Genomic DNA, 12,989 nt, shown 5'->3' with positions numbered 1-12,989 from the left:
CAAATAAACCAACCCCAGAGGATCAGGAAGAAAAGCACACAATTCACTGTAAACTGTTGCACCAGTAAGTATAAGACATGTTTGTACAGGGAACTTTTCTGAGAGGGCTAAAGCACCCAGGTTTGTGACTCTTCCAATGCACAGAATTAGGGTAGAAGACACATGGAATATAGGAAGCAAGAATAAGGAAGAGAAAGGGCAGCACTAGTCCCAGCTTTGGCACACACCACTGGTTACTGGTAAAACCTGCTGCCAGCCGGCACCTCTGCTTCTGTGCAACAGGGGCATCCCACTTCCAACTCAGTGCTTAGGGAACAAAAGATGGACACAGGGAGCTCACTGATCACGCTGAGAGGGACCATAGGAAAATTATTTGAAACACACAAAATTTCCTTTGAACATTCCAGTTCCCAGGAAGACCTCAGATTGATAGAAACGAGGCTTTCCTCCTCTCCCTTGTGGTTTTCCTTAAAAATATATTCTTCTTACAAATACCTCCAAATAGAAGAGATTCTCGGACGGCTACTTGCAGAAAGGCAGAGCCTGACACCCCCTCAGAAGCAGACTTTAGGAAGGGAACAAGACAGAAGAGCCATAGCATTAACTGAACAGAACACCTCTGCAAGGATGACACTCGGTTTCCCCCTGCCACCCCGGCTGCAGCCAGCAGCATCGCGGAGGGGCCTCCCAGGCCCTGCTCCCCGCTACACAGCGGGTGGCATTCCCTGGCAAAAGCTCCAACTGGGATCCAAACTATTGCTGAAAAACCCTATTAAGTACATAGAATTAGGTATCTGCACAAACAGAAGAAATTATCCCGGAAAAACATGAAACGGATGCTCAGTGAGAATGGCTTTTTCTGAAGCACAGCACTACTTGTCATTAATAACTGAATTCACCTGGATCCACCAGGACGGGTTTTGGCTTTGGGTGGCTTACAGCCATTACACACTTTCCACCGTATTAAGCATCAACACATTGAACAACAACACCCACGACTGCGCCTCGAGCTGAAATCCAGGGCCTCACTGCAATTTAAACTATTTGTTCATGCAAATAGAAGCGTATTTCTGTATACGCTGAGCTAGTTTCTGCGTGCAAAGACAACAACTTACACAGGTGCACGTACAAAAAAACGCACTATGGAGTGCGGGAAAAGAACCGAAATTTCCGATTTCTATTCACCGCCTGCCTGCGAAGGCAAGGAGGGCCGCTGCCTCCCCGCTCCTCGGCCTGGGGGCGGCGTGACCGCGCCCGCGCAGCCGGGCACCGGGCGGGCAGCGGCCGGGATGGGCAGCGGCCGGGATGGGCAGCGGCCGGGCCGGGGCCCCGCCGCTCGGCGCTAACAGGTGCTGCGCCCGCCAAGTTCTCACGCTGCGCCTCCCATTCTAACCGGTCCTCCCCCCTTTTTCTCCTTAGTTTTCCCTTTCTTCTCCCCGCCCCCTCCCCAGGCCGCCGCGCCCCCCGGGTTTGCCCCCGCAACTTGGGAGCGGAGGGGGAGACACCGAGCGGAGAACGCGCTGAGGGGCTGCGCGCCCCGCGGCACCCCCCGCCCCGCCGCCGCGCCCCACCTGCGCGGCCATGAAGGAGAGGTCCATGGTGCTGCCGCTGGAGCTGCTGGCGGAGCTGGAGGTGCTGAGGCTGCCGCTGCCGCCGCCGCTGCTGCTGCCGGGGGCGGGCGGGGCGCGGGGGCGCGGCGCGGACACCGCCTCCCCCAGCAGCGGCGGGCGCGGCCGCGGCAGCGGGACCGACACCGGTACCAGTTCCAGCCTCGGCGGCGCCCGGCGCGGCTCGGCACGGCACGGCACCGCGCGGCTCGGCACGGCACGGCGGGAGGCTCCGCCAGGGGGCGGCGGCGACCCGGCCCCCGCGCTGGGCTGGGCGCGGGTCCGCCCCCGCGGCGGGGGCGGCGGAGGGAGGGGGCGCACCTGTGCGCCGCCCCAGCCCTGCCCGCAGCCGCCGGGTGGCCGGGCACCGCGCCCGCACCGGGGCTGCCTGAGCTGGAACGCGGCTTCTCTGTTCCCTGGGGCGAAGCGGGGCCGGAGCGTACGCGGGGAGCCCGGCAGGAGCCGGGGGAGCGGCCCCGGGTTGGGTCACGCAGGTGGGGAGCGGGTGACGGGCGAGTGCTGACGAGCAGCGTGGGAAATGATCGCCATACCGGGAGGCAGGTGTAGCCCCTCTGCACCGTGCAAACCCTCCGAGCACGCACCTGGCTGCTACGGGCTTTGCTTGCTCAGCTTGCCAACCCGACAGCCTTTTCTTGAAATTTTCAACCAGCTCCTTCTCCCACCACAGCTGAAAAGAATTCCCAGCAGCTTATTCTTACACCTGTTCATGGCTTAGCTGTTACAACTTCATTTTCAACTTCTCCTTGTTCCCAGTATTTACTGTTCAACAATTCACAATAAATCTTTTCTCCCTTTTCCTATGCTTTCCCTTGTATCTCATAGATAGCGTTATTTGCCAGAAAATCCAGTGAATTCATTTATTGAGTGGCTCTGGAAAACCTTTGACACCAACTAGAAAAGTAGGATAATAAAAATTTAAGTAGTGGGTACTTCACCCCGTGCACTGCAAACTGTGCGCTTTTTTGTCAGTATCGTGTTGCACTGTTGCAGCAGGTGGTGGTGAAAAGAAAATCAGCTGTTTTAAATCAGTCCTTTACTTGAATGACTATTAGTGTGCTTGCCAAAAATGCTTTTATGTGGAGAGGCCCGTTAAGTAAAACAAGTAAAATCCAAAACAGACGGTGTCATCTTAAGGTTTTTAAATTCAGTGGTGTAAATAATGGAATTGCCTCTTTGCGGACTCTCTCCAAAGTTTTCAAAGGGTATTGATGTGTGTGTCGGAAGCCATAAAGTAACTCCAAAGCAGTGTTAATCTTTTATCGTCCAGATAAATTTTACATGCACTGGGTAGACATCTCTACAGGGTGAACGTAGGCTGGTCAGTTGCTGCATCTGCGGCAACAGCTTTAGTAAGGATCATTTCATAAGAGTAACAAAATAAGATTTCAAAACCACAGCGACTTCCGTACTTGTTTAATTCTATGAAGCATGAAAATGGTAGAACAACAGAACTGGAAAGGACCTCAGGAAATAATCTAGTCTGTGCACCTGCTTAAAATACAACCAGTTACTCCTGTGACACTCCAACCAGGAGTTTTACCTTTTACCCAACCTCTTCTTGAAAGTACCTGGTGAGGAAGGCTTCATTCCCCACCAGGCAATGCATAGCTTTATTCTACTGGCCATTTCCTAAGGCTTTGTCCGCCAGTGACATTGAGAATATTTTCCTTAGGGCAACCACTTACCTTCTGAGAACTGCCGTTAGATACTGTGTTTGTCTTTTTCAAGTCTTACGGTATCTTGTCCATCCCCTGAAAGCGCTCAAGGAGGACTGCTTGTAACAAGATCATTCAGGTCAGGTTTCCAGGTATTTTGCTGTGACGTTTGGCAAGTTCAGCCAACTAACAGTCTGCAAGTAGTTCCTGGCTGAAATCTTTCTCACAGGTAACAATACACAACTCTTGCTTATAGTTGACCTTTTAGTGAGTGATGCTGCATCATCACTTTGGCTTTCTTGTTCTTGTTTCTCTTGTTTTCAAATGTTGCTGATTTTTCCTTCACACGGGGAAACAGAGCAGCATTTTTATCGGTCTATGCATACACTCTGGAAAATTTTCCTTTTATCCTTGGTATCTCAAAAATTGCTTTCCTCCTATTTGTCTCATGTAGTTTCTTGCTTCAGGAATACCCTGCAGACCAATTACTGGGAGAAAAGGTAAATATGAACTGCTCAAGTTTCAAATTCTTTGTTTCTACACTGACTTCTGGAACAACTCTAAAATACTGGATTTAGCAGAAGCATTGCTCAATACAGAGGACAGTGAACTCAGCTACCTCCAGTTCCTGTGGCACAAAAATACATAGCTTCATTCCATCTTTGTTTACAAGGCTTAAGAAATATAGAAAATTGCTGACTGTTGTCTATGTAAATACATTTTTACTAGTTTAGAGAAAGAGGTGTTCATTACATACAGTGCCAGTGGAAAGTAGTACCCATCATTATATTTTGAAAATTCTATACATTTATCAGCAGTATGGAAAGTGATTATATTTGTTAAGCAGTCTAGAAGTTTGATTTAAGGGATAGATGGTAAAGGAATAATAAATGAAAGAACTGTTGCATATGCCAGCCACCCTGCTTGTGTGATCTAACCATGAGCATCCATAGAGTCCAATACTGGATACCTTTAAATGCACTAAACATTACTTGCTGTTCATGATGTTAGCTGGGAATTTGGCTGTTGTCTTGGGGGACAGTTCCAGTCAAAACCAGTCTTTTTAGAAATACTTGTAGAGAAATTGCCCCTTTACTTGGAAGCACTTTGTAACCCGCTTCCCTACTTGTACGAGTGTTAGGTTCATTGGAACAGTATTTCTATTTGCAAAAGCCATCCAAACCATTATCAAATTTTGTTCTAGAAAGACTTTTTTGATCACCAGAATTACTAATCCCTGCAATGCCCTCAATCTCCAAGCTATTAATTTACCATTCATATTTCTTAGGCTTGAAAAAGAGAAAAAATCACTCTTCGGTTTTCACTTCTGCTTTCTCTCTAGTTCACTGCCTTGTTTTGTGGAACAGTATGGTTTTATATTGCTTAAGCAGCAAATAATTTATGAGGGAAACCCAATTATTTATGTTCCAAACTTTGATTACAATACAACAAAACACCAAGCTTTGCTTCTTCCTTTTTTCCCAAAATGCATTTTGGATGTAAATTGCCTTATAATAGCTCTGTAAGTTCTTCTGTAAAACAAGTATTTTAGAACTGCTTCTGTCTTCCAGTAATGATGATGCAGAGTTTGAATTGAGATCTACTGGCTGTCTTGCCAGCCTTATGGTATGGCTTTCTCATCAAAATATCTAGACCACTTAAAAAGTTTATGTCATGATTTGCTATTGCAATGGAGAGACTTTGTAGCACCCAGCTAAAACCGCAAACAGGGTTGTATAACACTACTCTTAAAAACAAGCTATGATAGCCTAAGATGCTCTAATTAGCTTTTAAGCTGTTTGTCAAAAAGATCACATTTTTCAGTACAGTGGAACACAACTCAATTAGAGAATAGTTTGGTTTGTCAGTTTTCCTGGGGCACAGTAGGAAATCCTTTGTTGCACTGCATGTGCGCTTAAGCTCTGCCTTTGCTTCATGAAACAGACCTAACAAAACATGACAATTGAGTCTTGCTGCCGAAGAGGATTTTAAATGGGCTTGTATGCGTACAGCCCTATTTACCATATGTTGTATTTAGATACCTTAGGCAACACTGTACCAATTTTTAGCTTTGCAACCCTGATATCACATATAAATCTTACATTTATGCAAAGGCAGACTGACTTCTCACTTTGGGGAAACATGGTAATGTTGGCTTCTTGCTGCATTTTGATGTACTTAAATGTTATTTCCTTTGAGCCCCAATTTTAACCTACTGTTGCCTAACTGCAGCAGGTTGCAGCCACACGGGGCAATTAGTTCCCTTAATGAAGAATCAGCCACAGTGACATCTGGTAACCTGTCTGGAGACAGAGTGCATTATCTCTGATGGATCCCTACTCTTAAGCGTATCGTAAAGGAGACCAAGGATGCTGAATTTTTCAAGTGAAGACTGGCTGGATTGAATTACCAAAAGGAAATTAAATTCAGAAGCATTTGACTCCTTTCTGTCTTTCTGTTCATTCATTAGTTCAGGAACTGAATGTTGATTTTGTTTGCACTCCATCTTTCAGCAAAAAGCGTTGACACCTGCAACTTAACACAGCACAGCCCTTAAATTTCAAGAAGCCAGTTTCCCTGAGTGGAATCCAGATGCTTTAAATTGCTTCTCAGGTCCTTTGGGCAGTACTGGTAAAGTTACTTGGGGAGTCACTGCCAGACTTGGAATGGGGATAGTTTGAACTGGCCATTAATAAGCAGTAGGCACAGATATGTGTTTAAACAAATAATCCTTTCCAAAGCACAAGTGTTTGAGTCCATGTTGCAAACTGATGCCTCCTCTGGCTACAGACCCAGTACCCCCTCCTGAGAGAGGATAGCCGCAACTTTTCTTTCATGAAGATAATGGGCGAGTACAGTTCCCCTTTATGATGTATCGGAAGGGGCCTGCTGGTTAGGATAAAGGATAAACCCAGAAGAGGAAAATTTTGGTTCACTGACCTGCCAAGCCTGAGATGGACCAAGCAGGTCCTGGTTCCCTGGAGGTGTACTGTCTACAGAAGACTGGGACTAGGAGGAAGACCTGCTCCTCAAACTGCATTGAAGGCAGATGTCTCTGCAGAAGGATGTGTAAGTCACTAGGTAATGGGAGAAAGAACTTGGAGCAATCTGCCTGTTGGCCGGTGTTTCAGGCACTCCTGCGCAAGGAAAGCAGTCTGGAGCCCGCACCCCACTGGCAGGAGAGTTGGCCTTTATCTTAGGGGGTCTTGGGATAAAAGCAGCACAGAAACGACTGCAGGAGATGGTTCAGGCACTGCAATACTGCCTGTCCAGTAAGGACCTAAGGCACTGAAAGTTCATACTTTCTCTTGATTTACAATAGTAAATAAGATTACAATAATTTTCATTTTTACACTGTAATCTTTGTAAACTGCCATGCCAACATATTTTCATCATTCAGAACTGGTCAGAATAAGGCTGATTCTTTCTTTTTCCTTTTTCCCTTTTCCTTTTTCTTTTTCACCACAGTGGACTGTGTCTGGCTGTATCAGCAATGGAAGCTTGGAAGTCAGATCTACACCTACAACTCTCTACTGCTTGACAAACAGAAACATCTTTGTAAGTCAAGACTGCAGCATCCCCATTGACCTTTCAACGTACCCTAGTAATCACAAGAGGGGGCAACAACACCCAACAAATTTGCTGTGGATTACATCCCTTTTTATCCCTCTAAACTTCCAGTATCAGCAGCTGTTACATACTGAAGGGCTCACTCATACATGACATGATAAAATGAGTTAGTGCCAAGTAATTTAAAGGTAAATTAACTTTGTAGCTTTCTATGCGACTCCTGAATCCCCACAGTTGCTCACACAAGAATAATATTAGTCAGATGTTGCCCTCAAATTACCTGCGGGCAAAATATTCCTCCCAAAAGAGTTTTAGATTTAAAACTCTCCTGAAAACAGTATCATTAGCACACAGATGAGCTGTAATAGTGCTCAAATTCCTAGTGTTTCAGCCCTTTAGCTTCATGTAGAATTTAACTCTAATGGGCAAGAACTCTTCTGAAGTTCAAGAAGCTTCTCCTTGCACTGCTGGCACTGCAGCTTTACAAACAAACAAGCCAAATCACTTTGATACAGGGGACAAATGCAGGAGTACCTGAACCTAGAAACAAGAGAAAACATGGCCTTCTACTTCACTCCTAGTCTCCACCGAGGTAAGGACAGGTGCTCAGCCCTGTAGGAGCCAGGACTCTTCAGGGAGCCCCAGACAGCTCCTTGGCTGCTATAAGTTTTAAATAAATACACATTTTTTGTCTCGTTTATGTGAGCTGAAAATGCAACTGAAGTGGCAGCAAAGGCAGCCTGAGAAATCTGGCTCCTCAGACTAGCTTAATCCGCCTGGACCCACCCCCTGAGCACACTAGTGACTCTTCCCGTAGGGAGGATGGGGCTGCTGTCTGTCTGCAGCCTGGTTTGCACTGGGCACTCCCAGCCAAGAAAGAAGGTGGGAGGGAAGAGCTGACAGCAAGATGGAAGTGGGAAAGTAATCAATAGGGAGTTACCTTCCCTCAGAGGAGTTATGTGTATAACGTTAGCACCAAAACATCACTTGCAGCCCTGGCACTGACCCCTAATTGCTGTAATGGGTAGATTAGAATAAAGGATATATAATGCAGCCTCCCTTCCCAATTACAAGGATTTTGCTACAAAGCCATTTGTCTTAGAGATTTCCTGTCCACGTAGTGGGTCAAGATCTGTTTATTTCATGTTAGAGGACAGAGAAATTCATGATGGATCTGGTGCTTGGCAGTAATTTAAGAGGCACTGATCTGAGAGGAACGTGAAAACAGAAAATGCTGCATACTCGTACATTATTAAAAACTCAAGAGGAGAATTGTCTTGGCTTTTGGAAACATTTATTCCCACTCCAAACTTATATTAGCCGATACAAAGGAATGAGTAAAAGCCCACAGCTGGTAAGGCTAAAATTCCCAGTTCACAGTGGATTTTGCCTGCGGTAGCCTCCTCTAGCCCTAAAGGAGAAGCTGTCTCCACCAGTTCTATCTATCACTGAGAGTTAAATGTCTATGAAAAAGCTTGTTACAGTCTAAAACTTTTCTAATGGAAAGAAACACTGCTTTTTTACTCCATCCAGACAAACTTTTCACCTGTCCTTAGATCAGCCAATCTGTTCCAGCCGAGCAATGGGCTCTGCAGTGTTTCCTGTCACAGCACATTTGATTCCTTGACATTGACATACTCTGTACACACTTTGAATTAATATAACCAGCCATCACAATGTGATCTCAGTTCTGAGTTTGAAATGTCACCGTACATTTAAGAACCATAATCCATTACATAATTGCCAAGATACTAATTAAAAGTATTGGAAAGGGGGGCATATGGCCTTAAGAAGGAGATTCTTATGGTCCCAGCCAGAGTTCGTAAGAGAACTTGCAGAAACGATGCCCCTGTGAAACTATTAACATGTGTAGGCTCTCATTTTAGAAGATAATCAAACATCCAGAAGAAGAGGGCATTGCACAGTACCTTGAGAAATTATCTACATCAGTCTTCTGCCTTGAATGGAGATCAATCATTATTTACCGGTTCTTGTGGGCCAGTTCTTTCTCCTTGCTAATGAAGACTTCAGCTTCAAGCATACTTTCCAGAAAAGCTGGGCTGCCACTCAAACCCCTGGTACACCACCTTCTCTGGAAAATGGAATACACAAGCAGTCAATTTCAATCATAAATGTTACAGCTGCTGTTAATGCTATATTTTATGCAAATACTATGGTATATATATATTGTCCTACTACGTTGTTCCCAATACCTATGAGTATTTGTGAAGAGCTGGCTCTGCTGGGGCATATCACAGGCTCTCAAAGAGCAGGAGAGTGCATTAGAATCTCATTTTCCTGATACACACTTGAAAAAGTAAGATTTCTTTGATCCTGTTTCATTCTTCGTGTTTCACACGTTAGAGAAAAAGAGGTTACATATGTAATCAGGTGGCCCAGTAGCTGTCTAAATGGGGCAGAAAGGGCAGAGGACAAAAGGTAGTGGAGTTATCTAAGTGAGACAGAGGGTTCATAAAATAAGCCCCATTTATAAAAGCACAGCACAAATATTAATTAAGCATTTCTTCAAAATGCTTTCAAGAAGTCTTAGGCTGCAATGGAAAAACAAACTGGAACACAGAGGTCATGAGTGTATCTGCAACATAGATGCTGATGCTCCCTATCAGCCCATCTGAAACCAAAAGTGTTGGTGGCCAATCAATGGTCAAGGCTCACCCACTCAAGAGTATCTCAAGAACAAGTCTGCAGAGGTTCCAGTGCAAAATGGCCATGCCAGCACAGCCCTTTGCTGTATGTTGTGTTGTATGGTTATATCAGGTTGGTTCTGGCTTGGAGATCTCCATGCCACTGCACAATGCAGACATGTTCTGAAATACTGACTGAGGGCCAAGTTGTGAGCTCATAGCAGAACCCAGATCTCAGTTCTTTGATCTTAGTATTGAGTCCAAATTTCTTCCCCACTGTACAAAATAATAGGGAATTGAATTATTTAATTCTAGAATTCTAAAATATTTTAGAGGCAAACAGCAAACAGTAGTATCCCATGGACAGAGGCAAAACATGTTGAGATAGCACTGGCTTGCAAGAAGAAGGAAAAGCAGGAGCTATGCCATGGTAAGGGTCTGCCACAAATGAGCCACCGAATGCGGTGGTAACTGAAGCATTTTTGAACAACTAGTACAAGTAATTGATAGGAGAGTAAATATTGGTAATGGGAGAAGGCAGTGGATTTTCACTATTCAGGTATAAATTGAGCAAACATTGCAGGAAGTTACGGACCATGTTAAATACAACTTTCTGTTTCAGAAGCCTTTCCCAGAGCATTTGTTTTAGACTTTGGTCTGGCTAGTAGGGAAGAACTGATAGACCTAAATATAATTTGGGTGAAAGCTGGAATGGAACTGCAGAGATTGTGACAACATAAGTGTCGTGTCCTGATATGTAACCAAACTTTCTGAGTGGTGTAAGCTTTGAAGTGTTGAAGTGCCAAAGTGAACATCTGGAGTGCGGGCAGGGCATAGTGTCAGATACTGACCTGCCCTGTTGCTGGGTTGAAGGGATAGTGTTCAATCTTCTAAGGAACAGAAAAAATAAAAAATGTTGAATGAAGACCATAAACATCACAAAAGCAGACCTCACCAAATTCAGGAGCCTGTAGGAGGGCTCTGCAGGGAAGGTAATCGGGAGAATAAGGGAGTGCAATTTCACTGTACTAATGCACAGTAAAAAGCTACCCTAATGAGGAAAAGAGATAGATGCTGCAGTAAAGAGTCATCATAATTGCATCAGGAACAGAAATTAAAAAAATTAGCAAATTAAGTGTGAACATTATACGGTATAACCGAAGTACAGAAGAAACAAAATCAGTACAAAATGCAATAATGGCGAAGTAAAGTACTTTGAATGACAGGACAGCACAAGTATAGCAGATGATTCAGGGGTAGTGTGAAAACCACTGGGGAGCTGGGGGGATAAGGATGGTGGCAAGAAGGCTTAATTCAGAAGGGCTGTAGCAGTTCTGGATGTCACAGGAGACCAATAATGATGAATAATAAATCTTTGTGGAATATTGAAGGGAATGGATCTATTTATTTCAGAAAAAGGAATTTCAAAATAAAACAGGATAACAATTGGGGAGTATACAAAAAATAAAGCAATACATATAACTTGAAAGAAATAAATATAAGCTCCAGCTAGGATCAGCTTTCTAACTGCCCAGGAAAGGCAACACTGACAAGATGCCCAAAGAGGTGCAAGATTGTTTTCCTGGAAGGTTTCTGTCAGTGGGCTGGACAAGTGTTTGTCATGGGTGGTCTAGTTCAATCCTCATTTCAAAGGGTTAGGCTGTAAGTGTGCTTGCAGCCATGGTTATCCTGTTAGCTAAGAAGTTAATCTCTCCTGTGGTAGGGTGGAAATCAGCCTCTGGCCCTGAAGTAGGAAAAACCCCAATTTGACGGGTTTGGAGTGGGGAAATATTAGCTGGCAATGAGCCCTGCCTACTTTGATGTTTTTTTCTACCGCTTTTACTTGAGGCCTACCGTGCCCATTCCCTGGGGAAATCCTGGAGCCAGTGCCAAAACAGACTCACGACAGTACTGCAAATGACTCTCACAGAGTCAGGACTCAGAAGTGAGCAGCAAAGAGTTTCACACTTGCTGGTTTCCTTCTGACAGCTTTGATTTGATAAGGCTTGGGGTGGGGGAATAGGAAAACCTCCCTGTTCATTTTGTACAGAGCAATCCTTTTTTCTCCCTTTCCCTGAAATAGTGAGCTCATGAAATACTCAAATTGAATTTCAGTGTTTCTGTCACCCAGTAGTTTTCTAATACAGTTTGAACAAGTCTGTGATATTCAGAACTGAGCTGAATTTGGGTCATCATCAGCCATTTAATTTTGCTTCCCAGTGAGGCAAAGCTAATGAAGACATCTTTCTGAGCAATGTAGTGCATGTTTAATGTGTCAGCACTTGGCAATTGAGTTTCCTTCTTTAAAAGATGCAGGGAACTTTTAAAAGCAGGGAAGTAACATAATGAATGAAATGTGGACATCACGATATTGCACTTTGCTTTGACCCATTGAAACGTTCATATTGCATTTCAGTTATTCTGGCATGATAGCTTACAATAAGAGTATCACAAGAAGATTTATTTTGCCTCTGATCTCTGAATGTTGCTGAAATGAAGCTGATAAAGAAACTTCAAAAGGAGTGTAAATTATTTGCAGGTTCTGGGGCTTTCACATTAGAAAATACAATTGGGGAAAAAATAATGAGATTTCAGTTCTCCAAACACTGAAAGAAAAAAAACGCTACATCAAAGACTCAGCTTCTTTTATCTTTAGATGGTATAATACAAACAAGAATCAAAAATATGGGGAAAAGACGACCCCTAGGGGGCCAAATTAATTTCTGATGTCTTCCATAACTATCTCAAAATCATTATCCTTTTGAATATTGTGATGTATTATTTGCACCTCTGCAATATCTGCATAGGTTTCTTCCACATATTTTGAAACATTTCACAAGGACAATGACACCAGAAACAGGTCTGCCACTGAAGCATCCTGTGCAATTGCTTTTGCTACCTTTACATTAAATACTGGATCATTTCATGAACCACTCTGTAGGGCAATGCCTAGCATCATATTATGTGTATCACACTCCTTTGAGAGAATATTCCACAAGCTAATAGTTTCCAAGAAGCTTTTCTTGACTTTGAACCTGTCAAAATACATAAGAATGTTTTTTCCACACTTTAGCTACCTATTTTTTTCCACAACTTCTAATAGTTTGCACCCTTCCAAAATGTAAGACTGCCCCATATGGCTTTGATAAAGCAGATAACTTTGGAGCTCTCTGAGACAAGTCTAGGGGCCCCAGTCCGGTCCTCACCAGGGAGGTTCCCACATCACAGGGAACATCAGTACATCTGGCCCTGAGTGGCAGATGAAGTAGAAAGGTCCAGCTCTGACTAACGCACCTGAAAAACATCTGCAGTGCTGATGTAGGAATGGTCACTTGGGGCAGATAGGGGCAGGTCGGTATGTTCTTTCCATCTGAAGACAAAACCTTTCTGATTTAGGAGCAGTGATTGCTCTGGGTTGCACAGCAGCTCTTTTCAGATACTGCGCTTTTCCTGACTTGTCATGATTAAAGTGCTGGTCAGCCTCCCTACCT

The 12,989-nt window shown here is 44.3% G+C and overlaps 1 protein-coding gene across 1 annotated transcript in view; it reads right to left on the bottom strand.

Moving 5' to 3' along the window:
- The window catches only part of C1H14orf132 (chromosome 1 C14orf132 homolog), a 37,347-nt gene extending 35,542 nt beyond the window's left edge, over positions 1 to 1,805 (bottom strand). Inside the window, exon 1 of the mRNA XM_055817464.1 lies at positions 1,572 to 1,805. Coding sequence (XP_055673439.1) covers positions 1,572 to 1,598 — 27 coding nt within the window. The 5' untranslated portion in view covers positions 1,599 to 1,805. The remainder of the gene's footprint in view (positions 1 to 1,571) is intronic.
- Positions 1,806 to 12,989: the final 11,184 nt, after the last annotated feature.

This window comes from Falco peregrinus, chromosome 1 (assembly GCF_023634155.1).
Source record: "Falco peregrinus isolate bFalPer1 chromosome 1, bFalPer1.pri, whole genome shotgun sequence".
Classification (NCBI taxonomy): Eukaryota; Metazoa; Chordata; class Aves; order Falconiformes; family Falconidae; genus Falco; species Falco peregrinus.
The sequence above is the reverse complement of the archived record's forward strand: the minus strand, read 5'-3'. Positions and strand labels throughout refer to the sequence as shown.